Source organism: Trachemys scripta, chromosome 9 (assembly GCF_013100865.1).
Source record: "Trachemys scripta elegans isolate TJP31775 chromosome 9, CAS_Tse_1.0, whole genome shotgun sequence".
NCBI classification, from domain to species: Eukaryota; Metazoa; Chordata; order Testudines; family Emydidae; genus Trachemys; species Trachemys scripta.
Genome location: NC_048306.1, coordinates 81397122 through 81420845, shown reverse-complemented (window position 1 = coordinate 81420845; position 23724 = coordinate 81397122). Strand labels below are relative to the sequence as shown.

Here is a 23724-nt window from a genome sequence, read left to right as displayed (position 1 = left end):
CATAGAATTTAAGTAGTTTGTCCTCATTAATAGAGCAGAATGTGAACTGCTTCTTGGACAGTTCTGAAAATGCAATTTTGTAATCTGTGGAGCATTTATTCCAGCAGCAAAACACAGGCTGTGAACCCAGTGGTGAAAAGTCCACCTGGACAGAGGAAGGAAGGTGATTTTAACTACAAAAGGCACTTGGAGTCAGCCAGAGCAGCTCATAAAGTTGGAGTGGCAGACTGGGGTGGGCTGGAAACAGCAATCAGAGCACCTCCTCGGTGTCAACACATCTCTTAGACAGCCTTCACCACCTGGAGTCCTGTGGCGTTCCCTCTAGAGTTTAAAGCTGCCATCTCTTGGTGGAATTCCTGGGAGAAGGCAGTAGCAGCACTCCTGAATCCTCCTTGGGTGCAGCTTGTGCTACTGGTGCAAGTAGCTTAAAATTGTACCTGCCTGTGCCCACAGAGGTATATCAGTCCTTATGTGTTCATGTGTCTTTCATTATCTGCGTATGTCCCTATGTCATGTTCTCATTATCTTGACTCAAGAGTTGCTATCCAAAAAACCATTAAAGCCTTATATCAAAGCAATTCTTGGCTTATATGGTTATTTGTTCTCTGCATCACCATGTGTTTCTTGGCAGAACTGATATTTTATTGAGAAAAATTTCAATAGACACTTGTCAAAGATACCTACCTGAAAGCACAAGAAATAAAAGAAATTTGAGTCATATAACGTGTTTCAGGTTCTTGCAATTTCTCTCAATTGGATTATTTACAATACTATTTTAAAATTCCATAAAATATGTAACATACTTTAGATGCTATTACACCCTCTGTATATATACACTTAATTTACTGAGTCTTCTAAAAGTGCTACTTTAAAATGTAACGTAAGGCTAAAAAATAGGAAGGATTTATGATGTTCCCCTACGCAGAGCTACACAAAACACTACTCTAACAAAGCCATTACAAACATAAAAAGTTCATCGCTGTATTTAAAAATCAGTAATTTCCCAATAATTACAATTAAAAGGAAAGTTTTAATGTTTTCATATTTGCTACCTCATGGCCCTATTCCATAGCCAGAGAAAGAGCAAAATAAAGGCCAGCCTATTTAACTAAACAGTTTTCATTAAAGAAAAGAAAAGCAAGGATCTATAAAGTAATGAGTGATCCTATTAGTTCCACCAGACTAAAATCATAGAGTCTACGTATGTGGTCCTTTGAGCCACATCTGTCATGGGCTATTTTGGTACCACAGAGTGCAGAATATTTGACCATTTATTTAATAGATAAGGCTAGGACAAATAAAGATTTGTTTTCCTTAAGAAGAAATATATAATGAAAACCACTGAAAAAAACCATGCAACAACTATCCTCCAATATTTGCATTTTTACTCTAGCTATCACCAGTATATTTATAATTTTCCACTGAATTCTTTTAAACGAATAAAAAGAAAAATATAAGATGTGTGCCACAGAGAACAAAAAGAGGGAAACTGACAGTGTAAGCAGAGGATAATGAGTTAAATATTAAAACATACAGAATTTCTGTCAAACAATTTCTGTAAAATCCTTAAGAATTCTATTAATCAGTTTTTAGCATATATTATTAATGTCATATTAACAGCTCAGTTCTGAAGTCTCCTTTAAACTCCCTCAACAATTCTGACCATAAAAATACTGTATTTTTGCATGCTCTTTTAGTAATAGATTGAAATGCTGATTCCAAAAATAGATCAGTTACCCATTTCAACTCTAGACCTTTGAAAATCCAGATCAATCACCTTTATATGGAGAAAAAGAGAATTTTATTTATCACTACAGAAAATTTTTCAGAGCTACTTTTGTGTGAACAGTAAGATTAATGGTTCAAAATGTCCATATGCTATTTCATATCAGTATATTTACATTAAAAGCATCCATATTTTACATTTTATGAAAAAACATGGATGCCTTATACAAATTTTTTATAGCACAACCTATCAGCTTTTAATTTGTTTTAATCTTATTTCAGTTTTTTTTAGTAAGACTATATATATGCCTTGAACTTTTTTCTTAAAACTATTGAAAAGAAATAGTGCATATTTAATATACAAACAAGGCTAAACCTTATATTCTTCTCTTTCAGTAATGAAGTCTGGGAAAGAAATCACAGACACCCAAGTGGTTTGGCAACTGTAAGTGACAGAAGCTCTGCTAAATCCTCTGTTTACACTGGGGATTAGCTGAGTAGATTGTGAGTAGCAAACTGAGCTGTCCATGGTCAAGGGAACCTGCTCCCTGTCAGCCCGTGGGGCACAGGGACAAAGCATGGTCCTGGTAGGAAGTGACCCATAAACGTATTCCTACGAAGGATTTATACAAAGCCAGTCTGCCTCATAGAAACTCCATATGACCATTAACTGGCCTGCAAGGCCTGTCAGGAGGCCTAATTACAAGTCTACAGAGCCCAATAACAAAAGCTGAAGAGCTTTAGCCTAGGGATGATCTGCTTTATACTGACTTGAGAGAGTCCATATAGAGTGACAAAAAGAAAGAGGTTTAGCTTTAAAATTCTCCCAAGAGACACAGCATTGTAACTAAGTCTGGAAAGCCCACATGCAACATACTTCAGATAGGCTTAAACATACCACCCTCTCAAAATTAACATTCAACTACTGCCTGCTTAACATCTGCTCAAACATGGTAAGTTGCTGTGATATTGTTAGACTACGCTAAAAAGGCTTTCTTCTATTTAAATATTAAGATAGATAAGTAAATAAAAGTCACACAAATATAAATGTATAGCTGCGACCAATAACCTCTATTGAGAGACAGTTTTTATAAACCAAAATTAGTTTCTTAAAACAATTAATGTAGAGTACTTAAGTGACTTCAGCTACTGCCTGGTTTACTCAGAACACAGATACAGACTCATTAATCTATACTGACAGAGAAACTAGATTGATTTAACATGAACCGTATTGCAAACCAACCAACCAACACAATTTAAGAATACAAGGCTTCTTGGAGGCGATATCTTACTATAAAGGTTTAAAAAAAATGAACGTTATGGCTAATGTAGGTAATTATTAAACATTTAGCCAGACAACCCACACGTGGCAATAACTGGAAGTCAGAAGAAAACTTTCAGATATCAGTGAAAAGTAACTCCATCTCTTTTCATCACCCCTTTACTACATTTTTACTTTAAAGGATACAAATCAAAGTTAGGCACTAACGTTAGGCAATAAACATGGATTTTTCAGAAATTCTGAACACCCACAATTCCCACTGAAGTTGTGCATGGTGAACAGGTCCTATGGGTGCTCTGTAGTTCTTAAAAAAATCAAATTATTTTTGTATGCAGCTTACCTTAGGCATCAAAGTTGGTAAACTTTGGCCATATCATTTGTATGGGATTATAAATCATTAACATTTGTAAAGAGCTTTCAAGCCTTATATGCTGTAAATACTAAATATTATTGTATTTCAACATATCAGCTTCCTTCTCCTGTTTAATTCCACAGGATGTCAAATTTCTAAACTTGTATATTACAATTTTCCATGCCAAACAAAATATTATGACTTCAATGAAGGATCAAGTAAAATTCTCCTGATTGTGAAGAAAAAAAATCTTAAACACAAATACTTTACCTAAAACAACAGAAAAAGGAATATGGTACATTAAAGGCTATGTAAACTTTTTGTATGGAATGTTCTTTTTGAAGTCTCCTCTGGTGTGAAAATGCCTCTAAGGATTATTGTCTGCAGTTAATTATAACACAGTTGTGTCTTTCTAGTAATTGGCATGAATTTAGCATTAAATCCATTTTTACTAGGCTAACTCCGATCTTTTCTTGGAACTCAGGTTGACAAAAATAAAATACAGCTAGAGAACTATAGGTTAGGCATAATCAGCACCCATTATAGAGAAAAAAAAAAAAAAAAAAAGACAGCAAACCAGTATCTATTACAATCCCCATTTTCACACTCAAACTTTACAAAATAATATTCACCTTTTGGGTTGAAATTTTCTATGTTTGGCCTATGCCCAAAGCTAATTTCTCTTTTTTTTTTTTTTTTGAGCAAAATCTTTTTAGAAATTTTGAACTTTGAAAAAGTGAAAAAAAAACTTTTCCCTTTGCAAATATATATGTGTGTGTGTATTCACACACACACTTTTCCATCAAGCTTCAGAAAAGAAAAAAGCACTAAAATTTTAAAGAGGTAAGTGTTAAAACAAAAAGGTATAAACCATTAAAAATTACTCCTGAACATGGTCAGCAGTCGCCATTTCTAAATTGTTAATGAGATCTCATCGTGAAGATTCTCATCTTCTCAGCCCTGCCTTTAGGCAAAAGGGCTGTTACTGAAATGCCTAAATGAATTTGGAACTCCTGAAAAGAGATATTTATGGTATGTTGCATAAATAATCATTGATTCAACAATTTTAGAGTCTGCAATTTCTTTGCTTTCTACAATACTTTGCTAATTTTAAACGTTCATAAAAATTACATACGTCTTTTTCCATTAAAACAATATAGCCATCGCAATGCAAGCAGATGTGTTGCTGTACTATTAATCTAGATTTGGAGAAACAACTCTCCAAGTAGCAGCAACAAAAGTGAAAACTCACTCCTCCTCCGGGTCATCCACCTCACTGGGCTTGTCTTCACTAGAAAATTGGGCTGTAGCAGAACATGACCATGAGGAGTTATGTTAACCAAGACTGCAGTTAGTGTAGACAAGGGTATGCAGTGTTTAATATCATGTCAGCTGGTGGTCAGTCAGCACTGCTGGTTAACCTATCACCACTGCAACTTTGTGTTTAATATGTATGTACACCTAAGTCCTCAAGATCATGTTCCAGTATAATTTAATTTTTAGTGAAAATAACCCTGATGAAGGATTAACCTCAAACGCTTAAGTGGGACAGCTTAAATGCCAACTTTATTAATTGGAAGCCATTTCTTTTTCTCAAAATGAAATTAAATGCAATGGCAACACTAGCTCAACTTAGCTGCAAATATACAGTATGTTCTAATTCAATCTTTCTGGTTAAATTTGTAGCTTAACGTATTATTGTACTGTTGATGTTGATAAATATATACATTAAATTATACAGAATGTTCACAGTGGTTAAATCAGTAAGTCTATGGGTTAGCAGAAAGAAGGTAAATATAGTAATGAAGTGAATTTTTCTGAAGAATCCAAACTGATCTGGAATATCTATATACAGTAACTCCTCACTTAACGTCGTCCCAGTTAACGTTGTTATGTTGCTGATCTATTAGAGAACATACTTATTTAAAGTTGTGCAATGTTTGCTTATAACGTTGTTTGGCTGTGGGGGCTTGGAACCAGGGTGGACCGGCAGCCCCCCTATCAGCTCCCCTCCATGCCCCCCTCAGCGCCTCCCGCCCACTGGCAGCTGGATCAGCAACTCCCCCTCCCTCCCCACGCCTCCTGCCTACAGCAATCAGCTGTTTCGCGGCATTCAGGAGGCTCTGGGGTGGGAGGGGGAGGAGCAAGGACACAGCATGCTCAAACCTAACCCCCCTATTTACATTCATTCTTATGGGGCAATTGGATTCGCTTAACTTTTTTTGCTTAAAGTCACATTTTTCAAGAACATAACTACAACGTTAAGTGAGGAGTTACTGTAGTGTATAAAAGGCAAAATCATTTTTGTTTATTGTCGCCAAACTTAAGTTTTAAAGCTACATCATATTCAGATATAGCCTACTATAAGTATTGACATTATATTGAAACAACTGTTGTTGAACAACTTTGGCAAACACATGGATTGTCAAATCCTTGAAAAGAAAACAATGTTCAGTCTATTTAAAAAAAATCTGTGGACAGTTTTCAATGCACTACAAATATTACAAAGCTAGATAATTTATAATAAGTGATGTGACAACAGTAACTATAAACACAAACTACAATAATACTGCAACATACAAGTACTGTTGAAACCTGGACTAGTACCTGGCCCCCAGGTTATTATTCTCACAAGTTGAACTAGTTGTATTTTCAGTATTGAAAATAGCTCTCTCAAAACAGAGTATCACATTACAGCAATGAGGGCTATAATAGTTGTACTGAAAAATATTGCTTGATAAAATTCTGGCACAGAAGGTCTTTATATAAATGATATAACAGTAAAAAGTTCTCATTTTGCTTTAAACCAAAAAAATGAATGAATGAAAAAGTCATCAGCCTTTCTCCACACCCTTCTCACAACAATGTTGTCAACTTTATTCTTAATTGACCAAGAACAAACAACAGAGCAGGATTTTATAGTTTTATAGGGTATTTTTGATTTTCCATTTTCAGCATTAAAATACAGACAGGAAAAGGGATTTTTCCTACATTTCAAATTTTAAATTAAACAAATACATTCAACCTCTCTCAAGTCATCCATAAGCAATTTGCACCTCCAATTTAAACTTCAGTGTCCAGCTGTGAATTTTTAAAATTATAAAGTGTCACAACCATTTTAAATGTCTCTTGAAATCCACAGGACCCAGGTCATGATGATATACAACTCATGGTATTGTTAATACATTTTCAAGGTGTTAAATTAAAAAATGAGGTGTGACAGCTGTGAGTAGTATAAACAAATTGTACTTTTTGAGGTCTGTGCTGTCACATCTATTTTATAATTATATGCTTCAAAGACATATTAAAAGATATGGAGAATATTTATGCATACATCTGAAACTATGAAATATAAGATGCTAGTTGTATTATTGAAAAATGTGAATATTTGCTGGAAATATTGAAAGTAGTACTTCCCTAGAAAAAAAGGTCCCCAAAAGGAAGAAGAAAAAAGATTGATTACTTGTAAAGTATATTTTACAATTAAATCTATGAAACAGATAGGAGAATACAAATTAAAATTGAAGACCTGAAATTATTGTGCAGCATACATACTTACTGATAACATTTGTAAGAAATTCTGAAAGTTCTCCTATTTTTGTGCACTAAAACCAACAAAAAGTTGTATATGGAAAAAAACAAAGTGTAAGGTCTAGGGACTAAGTAGGACTGCAGTAAAATTGCAAATATAATTACATATGAATGTTCTAGCCCTTTTTGAGTACACTACATAAATGCTGAAGGAATCAAGGAAAACACCTATGAACAACATTCAATTCATTGAAATAATTAAACAAATGCCAATGAAAATATTCACCAACACTCTTCTGCAATATAAAACAAAATCTTAGGGAAAACATTTCCAAAGTAGCCTCTGGCTCTGGATGCCCAACTTCAAACACCTAGTACTTGTTTTACTTGTTTTACAGAAGTACGGTTGCAGATGATGTCTGACAGTCAGAACACAGGTATTGAGTTGGGCACCAAAAAATTGGGGAACCCAAATCCAGTGGCCACTGTGAAAATTTGATCTTATGCTTTTAACAAAAGTATATGCTTGTGCTAAAAACAAAATGGAACACAAAACAAGTATTTCGAAGCAGAGTAATTTGTGCATACTTACTAATGTTTACATATTTTTTCTATTTTATTTGCATCTGTACTACAAAATCATTGATACCTTTGGTTGATTTAATGGAAATAAGATATCTTATTAAATCTAGCTATAGTTGCATTGTTTATAATTATGTTAGAGAGCAGCTTACAAAGCTTCACTGAGAACTCTTAATGTTCAGGCTACACCACCATAACTTGGACCCCTTATACTGTTCACCACCTGAATTTATACCCAAGTAAAATGGGTTCTTACCCAGAGATGTAGTATTTAAAATATTCACTAATTAATAATTTAATATTCTCTAAGGTGTGTGTTCTAATTGTCTCACACATGTCCAAAGTCCTGCATGTCCATGAGGATAATGAAACGGAATTGCCTGAGTCGGAGCACTGGGGTACTGTACAGTAACAGCCGCAGAACTGTTCATGCACTTTTCTATTATGGAATTCCGTAGGCTATTATTGACTAGGAAGGACTGATCTGCATAATGACTGTATAGTCTTTACAAGTATACAGCCATCATACAACCCCCAGTGCTCTGACTACTATCCTCAGGAATTCCCATCCACAGACCCAGAACTAATCCATCAACTGCAGACACCTCTTGCCTTTGTCATCCCTCCTAATCCAAGATATTAAGTACAATTTTAATTCTTAGTAGAGGTAGCCATGTTGATTTTTGAATAGAAGAAATATAAGGCCATATTTGCCAGTAGGCAAAAGTAAGATTTTCCAGGTATTAAAATAGCATTGAGAAATGCATCCCCACAGTCTTAGAAGCAGCAGAGGGTTTCTGTCTTTTTCCCCCTCACAAGAGCCAGCTTCTTGTGGTCAGGGGTGGAGAGGTAGGTGTGTAGCTGGAGAGTCAGGAGCTCTGTAGAAGCCCATTGTCGTCTGAGCAATGGAAGGAGGAGCCCCTTTTCAATGGTCTGGGAGCCATTATGTGCTGGACCAGCAGCACCTCTGAGTTGGTTGGAGGAACACATTCCGAGGTCAGCGGATGCCCTCTTATATTTTCATTGGTCAGGGAGGAGCCATGTGAATGGATCAGTGTGTAGCTAGGCAGAAACAATCTGAAGATTCAGTAAAGGGATAGGACAAAGTTTAGGAGTCGAGTCAGGGTGACTATAATTGGCATGAGATGCCACAGCAGAGGGCTTGACAGGGGAGCTGCAAGGATTTCACAGGCGGACAAGGCCATGAGAGGGGTAAATTGACAAGTGGCTAAATTATGGGAGACAGAAATGTTGGTGATTGCCCATCGCAAAATTGTATAACCAACACTTGAGTTATTCAAGGAAGAAATAATACATCTTTCTAATGGAATGGTTAACAATCTGGGAATCTGGCAGGGCTGAGGCAAAGTCAGCCAAGCTAACTGCTGGTGCCTCTGATGACATGTGTCCAATGCAGATACTCATTCAATAGGGGTCCAGTTCCCTGATAAGCCAGAATTGGAAGTGGACTCGCGGGGAGGGAATCTTCCAAAGCAGCTGGAGAACAGTGTCGGTGCACCTAATGTCTGGTACGGTGAGGAGACAACCCCTTTTCCTCAGCCCCTTAACTCTCATACATGAGAAGGGCTGTAGGAGTTACCGTAATAGGACCAGGTGTGGAGGGATGACAGCAGTCCTCCACCACATTGAACAGATTGCACTGTACAAGTTATTGCCAGATAGCTGACAGATCAGTTAATAAAGCTGTGGCCTAATTAAACCTCATTCCTTGTGTCTTATCTTTCTTCTTGCATGTCTAGGACAATGTGATACTGCAGAAATTAAGAGAACCTTTAACAGGGCACAGAAATGTAGTTCAGGCCTAGAATCTGCACCTCTTTAAAGAAGGTTTTTACAAAATCCCCCACCACACTTTTTCTGCAACCCAAAACAAAAAGAAACAAAAACCAGAACCATGACAGTACAAACATTTGAAATTCACATTAGTTCTTCTGCAGCAGATAAATATCACACATTTATTTCCATATCCAAGAACAATTTAGACACTGCAGACGATGGTATACAAATGAGAAAAGCCACATTTGTTTGGTCTAATTAGAAATTTAAGTGGGAGAAGGGTGGGGAAAAGATTCAATGTTTGCCAAAGTGAGGGGGGCAAAATCAGCTGGGACACAGGTTTCACTTTAGTGATATTATAAACAATGCAGTAAAATTATTATTTTCTATTACATATTTATGTAGTATCACTTACCAGCTGCTTCAAGAACCAACTGCAATCTAGCTTTGGCCTGTTCAGCAAGAGACTGAAAAGAAAGATAAGATTTACAAAAAACTGTAGTATTATTAAAACAAATCTTTGTATACATTTGCACGTTATGTATTATTTCACATACAAACACACACTAAATTTAAGACTGGTAGAAACCATTACACACCACTTAATTTACTCCTGTACTTACATTCCCAATAGTGGAGTATTGTCATTGCATCAACAATTCCCATCATCTTAAAGGTAATGTTGACGCTAAAAATCAGTTCTGAGCTAAATTCCCAAGATCTGGGTGAGAGTATGAAAATCTGGTAGGTCAGAACCAAAGAAGTTATTCATAATAAAGACTGAGCTAATGAGTCTAAATACTGAGGTGCTCATGTATCACTCCTTTTCAACCTCCCAGACCCAAATTCAGCCATTCTGTGTGGCAACTCTAGTGCCTGGTTACATGAAAAAGTAGCATTAGGAAACAATGAAAAACGTACTTCAATATGACTGGTATAGCTTGTAGTTACATACCCCATTTTGTCAAGTATCAGGGAGTAGCTGTGTTAGTCTGTATCCACAAAAACAACAAGGAGTCCGGTGGCACCTTAAAGACTAACAGATTTATTTGGGCATAAGCTTTCGTGGGTAAAAAACCTCACTTTGTGTCTGTTCTGTTTAGTTCCTTCTCCATAGGCATTCTTTCATATCAAAGGGGCCGAATGTCCTTCTGTTGCCAGTGGCAACCACTCTGCTAATCATTCCAGGGGATCTAATAATTTTATTGTGTCCCATGTACTTGCTACCCCTCTAATTTTGATGCCACCTGCAATTCTGATCACAGTTCAATTTACACAAAAGACACATTTATCATTCAGCAGTTACCCAAGGTTCAGAAGGTGCTCTTTTTCTGTAGCATGTCAAAAAGCCTCTGGAAACATTGAGATTCCTAGTTTAGACTACAATAATAAGAAGTGTCATGGCTTGAAAACGGACACACGATTCAAACGGAATTCAAAGGGACACATGTAGCTCCATGGACCACCAATGGATTAAGTCATCCACCCCATCTCTCTGTCTCTGTAGGACTGTTCCCTATAATATGTTATTGTTTTGGCCAGTCTAAGTTTGCAGGTTCAGGCTGCATGGTTCCAATAGCTCTCTATGAAAGTTATTCCATGGACAAGTACCTCTGTTAAGATTTTTCTGATGCTCAGCCTAAGTTTACCTTTTCTTGGTTTCTTCCCTATTAGTCATGCAGATATTGTGGAGGGTAATATGTCACAGATTTTGTTTTGTCTGACCGCTACTAACCATACTCTGTGGGGTAGGGATGGCAGTCCTGAGCACAGAAATTGCTTTGCTTTTTAAAAAATGGTTTTCAACCCCTTTTTAAAATGCTGTAGCAATTCCTGGTTCAGAAGGTAGTCCCGACTGCATTACTCTCAGATAACAGAAGAATCTTTGCAACCAACAGTGTCAGTGACATCACAGAATAGTGGCGTCTAATCTTCAGAAAACCAAAAGCAGCATGGGACTTCAAAAGGTAAAAAATAAAGAAAACTGATTTCTGCGCTAAATGCCCCCCTCCACACACACACACACACACACACAAAATCTAGTTCATGGGGGCATTACGTTCAGATTCAAATAGTTTTCATTTTATCTTTTCAATTCATCTTTTGTCACTACATTAGGCCTTCTGGTATGTAATGGTAAAGAACAGTTTCTCTTCTACTACAATAACAAAGGCTGGGTCTTATTAAGCATACAGCATTTTTCAATAACATTGCATTAATGAGTAAGATCAAAAATACGTGAAATAAGTAAAGGCTCAGATGAGAAAAGACCCTCATGTTTTACAATATGAGATATCCAATATTGTTAGGGTGTAACTTTGGAATTTGTTTCCACAAACCTAAAAAGACCATGGTAATTGTAGCTACAAAATTTTAATTTTGTACTGTTACAGTAATGATCCACTATCATCCCAAAATCCTTGACTGCCTTAGAAGGACTATTGTAGTAATTTCCCATTTTTTGTTTGTGCAATTGATTATTCCTTCCTAAGCGTAATACTTTGCATTTGTCCTTCTTGAATTTCATCCTATTTATTTCAGGCCATTTTTCCAGTTTGTCAAGATCATTTTGATTACTAATCCTGTCCTCTAAAGCTCTTGCAAAACCCCTCCCAGCTTAGTATGAGATGCAAACTTTATAAGTACACTCTTTATGCCATTATCCAAATAATGTATAAAAATACTGAATAGAACTGGACCCAGGACAGGTCCCTGCAGCACCCAACTAAATATGCCCTGCCAGCATGATTTTGAACCATTGATTACTACTCTCTAAGTACAGTTTTCCAACCAGTTGTGCATCCACCTTAATAGGTGTGTCTAGGCTATATTTCCCTAGTTTGTTTATGAGGTCATGTGAGACAATATCAAAAGCCTTACTAAAGTCAAGATATATCACATCTACTACTCCCCCCTCCATCCACAAAGCTTGTTACCCTTTCAAAGAAGGATATTATGTTGGTTTGACATGATTTGTTCTTGACCAATCCATGCTGTTACTTATCACTTTATTATCTTCTAACTGCTTACAATTGGATTGCTTCATTATTTGCTCCATTATCTTTCTGGGTACTGATGTTAAGCTGACTGTTCTATAATTCCCTAGGTTCTTCTTATTCCCCTTTTTATAGATAGGTACTATATTTGTCCTTTTCCAGTCCTCGGGGATCTCTCCCATCCTTCACAAGTTCTCAGAGATAACCACTAACAGCTCAGAGATTTCTTCAACTCAGTTCCTTAAGAATTTCAGGATGTATTTCATCAGGCCCTGCCAACTTGAAGACATCTAACTTGTTGACGGCTATGTCTACACTAGAGACCTTACAGGGGCACAGCTGTACCAATGCAGCTGCGCTGCTTTACGATCTTCTATGCCAACAGAAGAGGGCTCTCCCGTTGACATAATTAAACCACCCACAACAAGCAGCAGTAGCTATGTCAGCAGGAGAATCTCTCCCGCCAACACAGAGCTGTGCACACTACCATTTATGCCGGAGAAACTTATGTCATTCGGGGGTATTTTTTCATACCCTCCGAGTAACATAAATTTTGCCGACATAAGTGGTAGTGTAGACATGGAAGTAATTCGTAATTTGCTCTTTCCCTATTTTAGCCTCAGATACTAGGCCATTTACACTGATATTCACTATGTTACTAATCCAATGATTGGTGATCTTTTTGGTGAAAACAAACAAAAAAAGGCATTTAACACTTCGGCCATTACTGCGTTTTCTGTTGTTGTCTTTCCCTCCTCACTGAGTAATGGGCCTACCCTGTTCTTTGTCTTCTTCTTACTTCTAATGTATTTGTAAAATGTTTTCTTGTTACCCTTTATGTCCCTCACAAGTTTAATCTCAGTTTGTGCCTTATATAACAACAGTACCAATTCTATAACCAGTGAAGTGTTCGAGCAACATACTAATGGCACATCCATTATCTACAGTAAGGAGAGGTGCCAATATCTGGAGTCACAGTGTCTCCATAGGTCTTTTCTCGTACTGATTGGTGTGAATGACCATCTCACCAATGTTTGATGGCCATACAAGAACATCCACTGCCTCCACCAAACAGCCAGCAACAAAGGAGGCTACCACTACACCTTCCCACTGCAGCCTCTCCAGTAAGACTCAAGGACTCCAAAAATGACTTCCACCCATGTCAGCCACTCTCCCCAAACACTGCTGATGCAACAGAACTGGTTGAATATATTCTTTGTGTGTTAGGAGAGATCACTATGCAACAGGACCCTGTTACCTGCCAGCCACCCCGAATTACTTCACTTCTCACAAAAGTTATCAGGGCCAGAAAAGTTCCATTCAGGAGCCTAGCAAGTCTCAATGCCTCAAATAAAGGGCTCTGCTCACTTTGGCACCAGTTTGTATAGCATCACAGTCTGAAGAAGGAAACTTTTCATTGATTGATAGTGCCGACTTTAGCACCAGCCTTTTCCCCCACAGCACTAAGTGGAATGTCTTGGGTGAGCTGAAAGTTGAACACAATCATTGCAGCATCATACCACAAGAATGCAGGAGCACAGTAATGGAGCAAGGCATGTGGTGGTGAAGTCCACTGCACTGTTGCAGTGTCCATGTGTAGCAATGATAGCTCTCAAGGTTCAGTATCAGATTCCCACACTGGTTCATATGGGTGGCTAACTTGTCCCTCCCACAATTTCTCACCATCTTTTGTTGCCAGATTTTTTGTAGGCATTATGGCAGAGTTGAGTCTTGGGAAGGGATTCAAAGGAGAAGAGGTTAGCAGCCTTACAGATAAGTTCACAATAAGAGTCCATGTGTAAGGAATGGCATGGAACAAAGTGCAAAGACGTTTGTGGGCAAAGCAGGCAGTTGAGACTAGAATTGTTCGCAGAGTTGAGGGGCAGGAAGAAAGTAATACAAGACAAGAAGTGTATAAACAGGAAAGGGAAAAGTTGTAAAAAGGCACTTGAAGTTCATCAACTCAACCATCATAGACTAATGGGGTTTGGTCCACAAGACCCTCAGTCTTTCTGAGCAAGAGTTGGTGATATTGCTAACATAGGTAGCTAATGTCAGAATAGTTTTAATGTTGCAGATCTCCCTGATGTCAAGGCACAGATGCTTACAAAAAGTGGGGAAGCTGCAAGAGGTATACTAAGTGTTTCCCCTTTTCACAGCTATCTGGGCTTTCTGTCCCTTATGCCAAGATATATTCTCCGTGTTTTATTTCAATAGTCTTGTCAATTTAAACATGATTGTGAGTGTCATCTTTCAAGTGTGTCCTTACTAGAAATGTTATATAACGTGATTATAATATCATTTTTCAATATATTTAAATCTTACAAATCATGCCTATATACATCAACTAAGGATTAAAAAAGAACAGTGATTTTTAATTTGAAAATATTTCATTATAGTTCTAACATAGAATATTCCTATCTGAATGCAACTCATCTATCAGGGATAGAATACTTTAATGACCCACTTCTTAGGTTATGATACTTTGACAGAAACTACCTTCAGTTAGTTCAATATGCCGGATATACCGGTAATTCCTCCAAAGACATATATAAATGGCCATAGTCCGTTTACCATCATTAGTAAAACAAGTATCCTAAATGAAGAACTTTTGTGAAGACCATATGGAAAGTTATGTTTATACATGTACTAATTAACTTCTCCTTCCTGCTTTGTTTAATTTTTTTTTTAAATAATCACCAAACACTGAAAAAGGTCATTACTCAAGATGGTTTGGTTTTCTTCTCCAGAATTTTAATGGAATTTATCATCTTCTATTGGCCTCTGAGTACTAGTCAATGGAGCAATTTATTGTCTTTTGTATCAATAATCCACCAGTTCAGGTTCCTGAATTTCATGTTTGCTGACCCTCTCAAAGAATTCTAATAGAATGGTGAGGCATGATCTCCCTTTATAAAAGCTGTGTTTACTCTTCCTCAACATACTGTATTCATCTATGTGTCTGACAATTTTGTTCTTGACTATAGTTTCAACCAATTTGCCTGGTACTGAAGTTAGGCCTAACACCTGTAATTCCCAGAATCGCCTCTGGAGCTTTTTTCAGAAATCAGTGTCACATCAGCTATCCGCCAGTCATCTGGTACAGAGACTGATTCATGCAATAGGTTACATACCACAGTTATGTAGGCAATTTCATATTTGAGTTCCTTCAGAACTCTTGGGTGAATACCATCTGGTCCTTGTCCTGGTCCTCTATTGATACCTCAGTCTGGGGCAGTTCCTCAGATTTTTCACCTAGAAAGAATGGCTGTGTGGGAATCCCTTTCACATCCTCTGCAATGAAGATCAATGCAAAGAATTAACTTAGCTTCTCTGAAATTGCCTTGCCTTCCTTGAGTGCTCCTTTAGAACCTCGATCATCCAATGGCCCCACAGATTGTTTGGCAGGCTTCCTGCTTCTGATGTATTTAAAGTTGTATTTGATTTTAATATTGTTTCTTAATGTTAATTTAAAACATGCTTATATGTGCATGGTGATTTATCAGCATTGTGTGGAACTAAAAAATACAAGTGATATAACTGAAAGGAACAGACCTAACTATTCATCTTTACACTGACCTAAACCCGTGCATAGGGCCCTACCAAATTCACGGTCCATTTTGTCAATTTCATACTCATAGGAAATTTTAGCTATTCAAATCTGAAATTTCACAATATTGTAATTGTAGGGGTCCTGACCCAAAAAGGAGTTGTGAGGGGAGTTTGCAAGGTTATTGTAGAGGGGGTTGCAGTACTGTTATCTTTACTTCCATGCTGCTGCTGCTTGCGGCAGCACCGTCTTCGGAGCTGGGCAGCTGGAGAGTGGCAGCTGCTGGCCGGGAGTTCAGCTCTGAAGGCAGAGCCACTGGCAGCAGCAGCACAGAAGTAAGGATGGCATGGTATGTTATTGCCACCTTTATTTCTGTGCTGCTGCTGGCGGGGTGCTGCCTTCAGAGCTGGGTGCCCGGTCAATAGCCACCGTATTTCCCTGGACATGTCCGGCTTTTGCGTCTCTAAATAGCCGTCCAGGAGGAATTGGTAACAAGGTTAAAATGTCCGGGGTTTTTTTCTCCCTGGCCTCCCTCCCTCCCTTCCATGCAGAGTGCAGCTACTGGGCCGATTGAGCCACTCCCATTGGCCTCCAGCAGCCAGAGCCGTCCCTTGCTCCCCCCTCCCTCTGTCTGCAGCCCTGTGTAACACACAAACCAACCCACCGGGCAGCATGTTTTGCCTACACGTGGAGCCAGAATGGTAAGGGGAGTTCGGGGCAGTCAGGGAGCGGGGGAGTGTTGGATGGGTCCCTGGCCTCCACCTGCCACCCCCAGTCCGCGCATCCGTCCCTCCCTGCCCCCCTCCTGCCTCTCCCTTGCCTGCTTGTACTGCCAGAGCCAGCAGCAACTGCTGTCTGCTACTCCCGGGTCCTAACGTCCCCCATCCACTAATGGGAAGACAGGCTGCCCTTACCCTGCCCTTCCACCCTAGCCCTGAGCCTCTGCAACGCCCCAACCCCCTCAGTCCCCCACACCCTAATCCTCTGCTCCATCCCTGAGCCCCCTCCTGTATCATGAACCTCTCATCCTCAGACCCACAGCCCTCACCCCTGCATCCCCTCCTATCCCCATACTCCCCCCTTCCCACGCACCCCCTCCTGCACTCAAACTCCCTCCTAAAGCATGCACCCCCTCCCTTTGCACCGCTTCCCACCCCCAAACTCCATCCCAGAGCCTGCACTCCTCACCCCCTCCTGCACACCCACCCCCTGCCCCAGCCCGAAGCCTGCACCCAGCACCCAAACTATCCCAGAGCCTGCACCCTGCACCCCTCCTGCACCCTAATCCCCAGCCCAGGACCTGCACCCTAGACCTCCTCCCCCCACCCAACCCCCCTCCCAGAGCCTTAGGCAGGTGGGGAGGGGAGTTCTGGGCACCACCAAAATTTCTACAACCCTGCCACCGATGCGAGTGGATAAGGGTCGGGGCAGTCAGGGGACAGGTAGGGTCCTAGGGGGACAGTTAGGGTGGGGGGTTCTCAGCAGGGGGCAGTCAGGGGACAAGAAGCAGGGGGGGGTTGGGGTTCTGAGGGGGGCAGTCAGGGAGTGGGAAGTGGATGGGGGTGGGGCAGGGGCGGGGCTAGGGCAGGGCTTCCGCCCCCAGTGTCCTCTTTTTTGATTGTGGAAATATGGTAACCCTAGCCACCGCTCTCCGGCCACCCAGCTCTGGAAGGCAGTGCAGAAGTAAGGATGGCAATACCATGAACCCCCCTAAAATAACCATGGGACCCCGCCCCTGCAACTCCCTTTTGGGTCAGGCCCCCCAATTTGAGAAATGCTGGTTTCCTCCGTGAAATCTGCATAGTATAGGGTAAAAGTACACCCACAAAACAGATTTCACAGGGAGAGACCAGATTTCACGGTCCATGACTCGTTTTTCATGGCCATAAATTTGGTACCCATGCAGAACACTGATATCATGCACTGAACAGAACACAGAGCCTTTAAGTTCCAGAAAATAACACTCAAACTTATTCCACATATTGAAACTGAAGTTGAATATAAAACAAAAACAAATGTGGTTATTCCAATGGGAAAAAATAACGAATTATATAGACAAAAAAGTGAAAATGTTTGTCAGCATAACTTACAAATTATTCTTGACAAGCAAATTTATGAAGGAAAAGAAACAGAGCTACTTTGCATTACAATATAACTAATTCTTTATTACAATTAATATTCTGCAATTAGATTTCAGAGCATTAATTGCCACAAAAAAATTATACAGAATATGCAAAAGATTTGTTTGATACATGAATTTTATTCTTGTTAATTTACTAGAAGAACATTATGAGCTTTTTTGGATTAAAAATAAAATACGTGCTAACAGACATGATTGTCTTGCTTTGGAATATAATTTAAAATACCACATTATACTGAAGAGTCAATGACAATAAGGCACATAGTATTCCTTATAAATTTGATTTTTCTCAGCTGTAAACTTGTCACGTATCAGAACTGTTATACATGAAGCACCAAGAAAATATGACAAATTCTCACACAAAATTGCCCAAAGCATGTCTTATTAAACTTCTGAACATGCCATTAATAGACTGAGAAACCATGTTGCTTCATCTGCTTTTAAATGTTTTATTCTGGTGATCCCTAGTCTTTTCGGGAAACTATCAGATGCTCAGATGAAGAACTCAGTTGTACATGCCAACAAGCAGTTCAACTACATGTTCTCTTCTTCCACACCCTGCAACTCAGAGGCAAAAGATAGGAAAGCAAACAAGAAACAGTCAACAGTCAGGATCCCAGCTGCCCTACTGGAGGAGTCACAAAGTTAAGACAATATACTTCACACTCCTACATCTCCATGATCCATTGGTTCAGCACAGTAGGTTGGAAGTATCAGTATATTCAAAACTGTGGTTTACAACGACTATTAAACATTTTATGTAGATACTGCTGTTATTTACAAAAATCTATGGTTACTATGTTAAATATATACTGACAACAGTGTGTTAATATTGAAATTAATACAGATGATATCAGGTAAATTTGAGAATTAGGCCTTCTGATTTTACACTTAAAATATTAAAGTAGAGTGAGAAAGCAATATAAATCAAGGAGAATTTGCTGACATCTCATATGTCTTCTTCACAGGAATTAGTAGGGGGGAATTAGTCCTGGGGACACTGTTGTAGTAGTGAGAGACCACAGTGAAGGTATAAATTGATTAGGTGAACACTGGGCTGGAGAAGAAGCTGACTAGTCAAAAGGAGAGAGTACATGCACTAAATGGCTACTTTTTTATTTTAGAGAAGGGGATGTAATTTAGTGAGTAGAACATTAGACTGGAAATTAAAAGTTATTAGTTCCATTCTTGTCATTAATTTGCCATATGACCATTTGGGTAACTTCTCTGAGGTTGAGAAGAACTATCTGTATAAAGAAGATAACACTTAACCACCTCACAGGGGTGTTAGGATGCTTAATAAGTAAATACAAAAATAAATGAATTGTGGTATTTGAGTCCCCTGGCCCTTTTATAAACTTAGACCCAAACATCCAGATACACGAGAGGACTTTTGCTGCTTTTTAGCTGGTTCTCAAAGCTCTGCAACACAGACACATGCAGAGCACCAACAGGACTATGAAGTTATTATTGAAAGATCGTATTTAAACACAAATTACAGCTAGCTTATATTGTATTTCTTCCATGACAAGATAAGCATCATGGATAAACACAACAACTGGACAGTACTTCATTAAAAGTTTTATCTTCTAGATCAAATTGTTAGTAGCCCAATATAACTAAAACAGATTATGATATTGATGTACACACAATTTTGTTATGAGACACAGGGACTGGTATTTATAGTTTTAAAAGTTATAATATTCTTCATGGTTTTTAGACAAGGCTCAAACTAGAAAATAAATGAGGATGCTCTCTCAAGTGATGCTCCAACCACTTAGTTTGTAAACATTTTGGAGCAGGCAGGGATTGTGTGTACAGCGCCTAGCACAATGTGGTCCTGGTCCATGACTAGGGATCCTGGGCACAACAATAATACAAATAATTATGATGTCTCAATGAGATGCCACTCAGATTATGAAGACCTTCACAATAAAGCCTTCTTTCCTGAATAATTTAATCAGTTAAACTATGTTAACTAGTACCTCCAATAGGATGAAGTTTAACATTTTACAGAACTATTGTTTCAGAATATCTGTAGACGCAGGCCAATTTATCAGAATTGGCTTACATATGGTTCATATTTCAAAGGTTAATTTCTGCAACCACAAAGTCTACAGAGACTTTACTCCCCCCCACCCACCTTATTTATTTTTTAAATGAATGCTTAGGTTCCAGGAAAGCTTAGATTAAGGGAAATGTACTGGTTCACTGAGCTGCAGCAAACCAGCCCAATTCACTCTTCGGTTTTTAATGCCCATTTAGAATCTTGTAACTTTACTTCCTTTCTAGTTTTGTCATCTATCTTTTAGCAAACATCTATTGTTTTCTGTAGTGAGGCGGTGTGGCTCCTCGCCGCCCCGGAGGGGGAAGAACCCAGACCTGGAAGTATCAAGGCTCGCTCTCAGAGCTCAGTGAGGCCCGAGCTGCCGGAGAGACCAGACGCCGCCAGGACTGGCTGGGCCTGCCCTGCACTCGCTACCCGGAGGAGTTGCCGGACCTACCCTGCGCTCGCTATCCAGAGGAGGTGCCGAGCCTGCCGCTCGCCCACTACCCAGAGGAACCTATGGTGCTGGACCCCCCAGAGGACAACACCCCGACCCAGGTACTACCCGAGGGAGAGTCTGGAAGTAGCCCGGGAGCAGCCGACCCTAGTCGGGCTGCAGCACTGCCAGAACTCATGTCAGTGTGTTGCGGCCAGGATCCCCACTGACTAAGCAGCGGGTCTTCTGCCGCTGCTAGGGCCCCGGGCTGGGACGCAGTGGAGTGGGAGGGCTTGAGTCCCCCCTGCCACCCAACTCGTGGGTGGCAGTCTCCCCCTCTCCCAGGCCTTTGGAGGCTTGAGACCTACTGTTGTTGCTCAGCCCTAACTGCGAACCTGAGCCCTGACCCATTGTTGCCCTGCCCTGACCCAGGGCTTGGGCTCCCTACTGTTTGTATTATTGTTGCTCAGCACTACCTGAGCCCTGACTCTGCATTGCCCGCCCTGACCTAGGGCCTGGGCTTGCTATTAATTGTACTGTTGTTGCTCAGCCCTGCCTGAGGGCCTGAGTCCTGACGCATTGTTGCCCCGCTCTGACCCAGAGCCTGGGCTCCTCACTGTTTGTACTGCTCCTGCTCAGCCCTGCCTGAGGGCCTGAGCCCGTGACTCATTGTTGCCCACCCTGACCCAGGGCTTGGGCTTACAGTGTTTATTTCAGTTACTGCAAGGGCTGCCCAGGGAGACCCCCGCAAACAGACTAATTCCCTGAACAATAACTGAACGTAGTGAGCCGGTGTGGTTCCCCGCCACTCCGGAGAGGGTCAAGCCCCAATTAACCCTTGTACACTTTCCTTAGACAGCTAAAGGAAGTATGGTTGTGTTGTATTTACCTCTGTGCACTAGCACCACCAGCAATATGGACAGAACTCAGTTTCTGAAATTCTTCATTAACTTTTGCTTCCTCTAACTCAATCTCTGGCTGTACAGCAGCAACAAAAATATTGCATGATCCTATTCATTAACTGTGGTGATTAGCTTTTAATTGGCTGTTTTAAATTATTTCTTTTCTCAGCTTTCACATAAGACGTGGCATGAAAAAAGCACTTTTCATATGACTATCTCTGAGCATTTTATAAAGTTAAATATATCCACTTTACAGACCAGGAAAACAAAACAAAAAAACGGTTACCTACCTTTTCGTAACTGTTGTTCTTCGAGATGTGTTGTTCAAGTCCATTCCACATTAGGTGTGCGCACACCGCGTGCACAAGCGTTGGAAACTTTTCCCTTAGCCGCACCCTTCGGGCTGGCGGGGCCCCCACCTGAGTGGCACCACTGCGCCATGCATATATGTCCCCGCTGGCCCGACCCCCTCCAGTTCCTTCCTGCCGGCAACTCCGACAGAGGGGTAGGAGGGCGGGTGGTGGAATGGACATGAACAACACATCTCAAAGGCCTGCTGGTTGACCACGTAGTGGGTCGTGAAGGGTATGCACCGACGACCAGGTGGCTGCTCTGCAGATCTCCTGGATCGGGACCTGTGCCAGGAAAGCCGCTGAAGCTGCTTGGGCCCTGGTCGAGTGGGCCGTGACCACCAGGGCCGGAACACCTGCAAGGTCATAACGTGTCCAAATGCAGTCTGTAATCCAGGAGGAGATTTGCTGCGCCGACACCAGGAGACCTCTCATCTTCGGCCACGAACAGCTGCGTGGATTACAAAAGGGCTTGATGCGCTCCAAGTAGAACGCCAACGCTCGACGGACATCCAGGGTGTGCAGGCTGCGGTGACTCAAGTCCGCATGGGGTTTGGGGAAAAAAACACTGGCAGACAAGAGTCCTGGCCTAGATGGAATTGTGAGACCACCTTTGGGAGGAACTTGGGGTGCGGACGGAGCTGCACCTTGTCTTTATGAAACACTGTATATGGTGGCTCCAAGGTGAGTGCCCTCAGCTCAGATACCCTTCTGGCCGAGGTGATGGCTACCAGGAATGCCACCTTCCAGGAAAGGTGGAGGAGGGAGCAGGTAGTGAGGGGCTCGAATGGGGGCCCCATGAGCTTAGAAAGAACTAAACTGAGATTCCATGGAGGGACTGGGGGGCGTGAGTAAGGGAACATCCTCTCCAGTCCTTTAAGGAACCGCCCCACCATTGGGTGGGAGAACACCGAGCCCCCTGAAAACCCCGGGTGGAAGGCGGAGATGGCCGCCAGATGCACTCTGATTGAGAACGGGGCCAGCTCCTGCTGCTTGAGGTGCAGTAGGTACTCTAGAATGGTCAGGACCGGAGCCGGGCGTGGCTGAACCTGTTGGGGCCCACACCAGTACAAGAACCTCTTCTACTTGGCCAGGTAAGTCGCCCTGGTAGAGGGCTTCCTACTACCAAGTAGAACCTGCTGCACAGGAAGGGAGCACTGGCTCTCCAAAGCATTCAGCCACAGAGCTTCCATGCCGTCAGATGTAGTGATTGCAGGTTGGGGTGGAGGAGTCGCCCTCCGTCCTGTGTGATGAGGTCCCGGTGTAGGAGCAGGGTTACCAGGGCTTCTACCGACAGCTCCAGGAGAGTGGTGAACCAGTGCTGGCGGGGCCAGGCCGGGGCGATGAGGATGACCGCCGCCTTGTCCCTGCGCACCTTGAGCAGGACCAGAGGAAGCGGGGGGGAAGGCATATTTCAATTTCCCTTCCCACAGGATCGCAAATGCTTCTGCTATTGAGCCCAGGCTGCAGTCCTGGAACAAGCAGAACTGCAGGCATTGGGCGTTGCCCCTGGTGGCAAACTGGTCTACCCGGGGAAACCCCCACTTGTGGAAGAGCGAAAACACGATGTCAGCTCTGAGTGTCCACTCGTGCATGTGGTATGACCTGCTGGGGTGGTCCGCCAGTTCATTCCGCACCCCGAGGAGATACGACACCTCGAGGTGAATGGCGGAAGCTATGCAAAAGTTCCAGAGGGGGAGAGCCTCATGGCACAGCGACGAGGAATGGGTTCCACCCTGCTTGTTTATATAAAACATGGCAGTCGTGTTGTCCGTCAGAACTGTCACGCTGTGACCGCTCAAAGTGGCGTGTAAGGTCTGGCAGGCTAAACGAACCGCCCTGAGCACCTTCACATTGATATGGGGCGACCGCTCTGCGCCCGACCACAAGCCCTGAGTCTTGAGGTCCCCTAGGTGAGCACCCCATCCGAGGTCTGATGCATCCATCACAAGCATCAGGTCCGGCTGTTGTGCGGCAAAGGGGATGCCTTCGCAAGCCATGGTCTGGGACCGCCACCACTGCAAGGAGTCTAGC

At 41.4% G+C, this 23724-nt stretch overlaps 1 protein-coding gene across 2 annotated transcripts in view; it reads right to left on the bottom strand.

Moving 5' to 3' along the window:
- Window positions 1–23724, bottom strand: part of RSRC1 (arginine and serine rich coiled-coil 1) — a 344188-nt gene that overhangs the window by 156172 nt on the left and 164292 nt on the right. For both annotated transcript variants that reach the window (XM_034781218.1, XM_034781219.1), the window contains exon 6: window positions 9685–9736. In XM_034781218.1, coding sequence (XP_034637109.1) covers window positions 9685–9736 — 52 coding nt within the window. The remainder of the gene's footprint in view (window positions 1–9684; window positions 9737–23724) is intronic.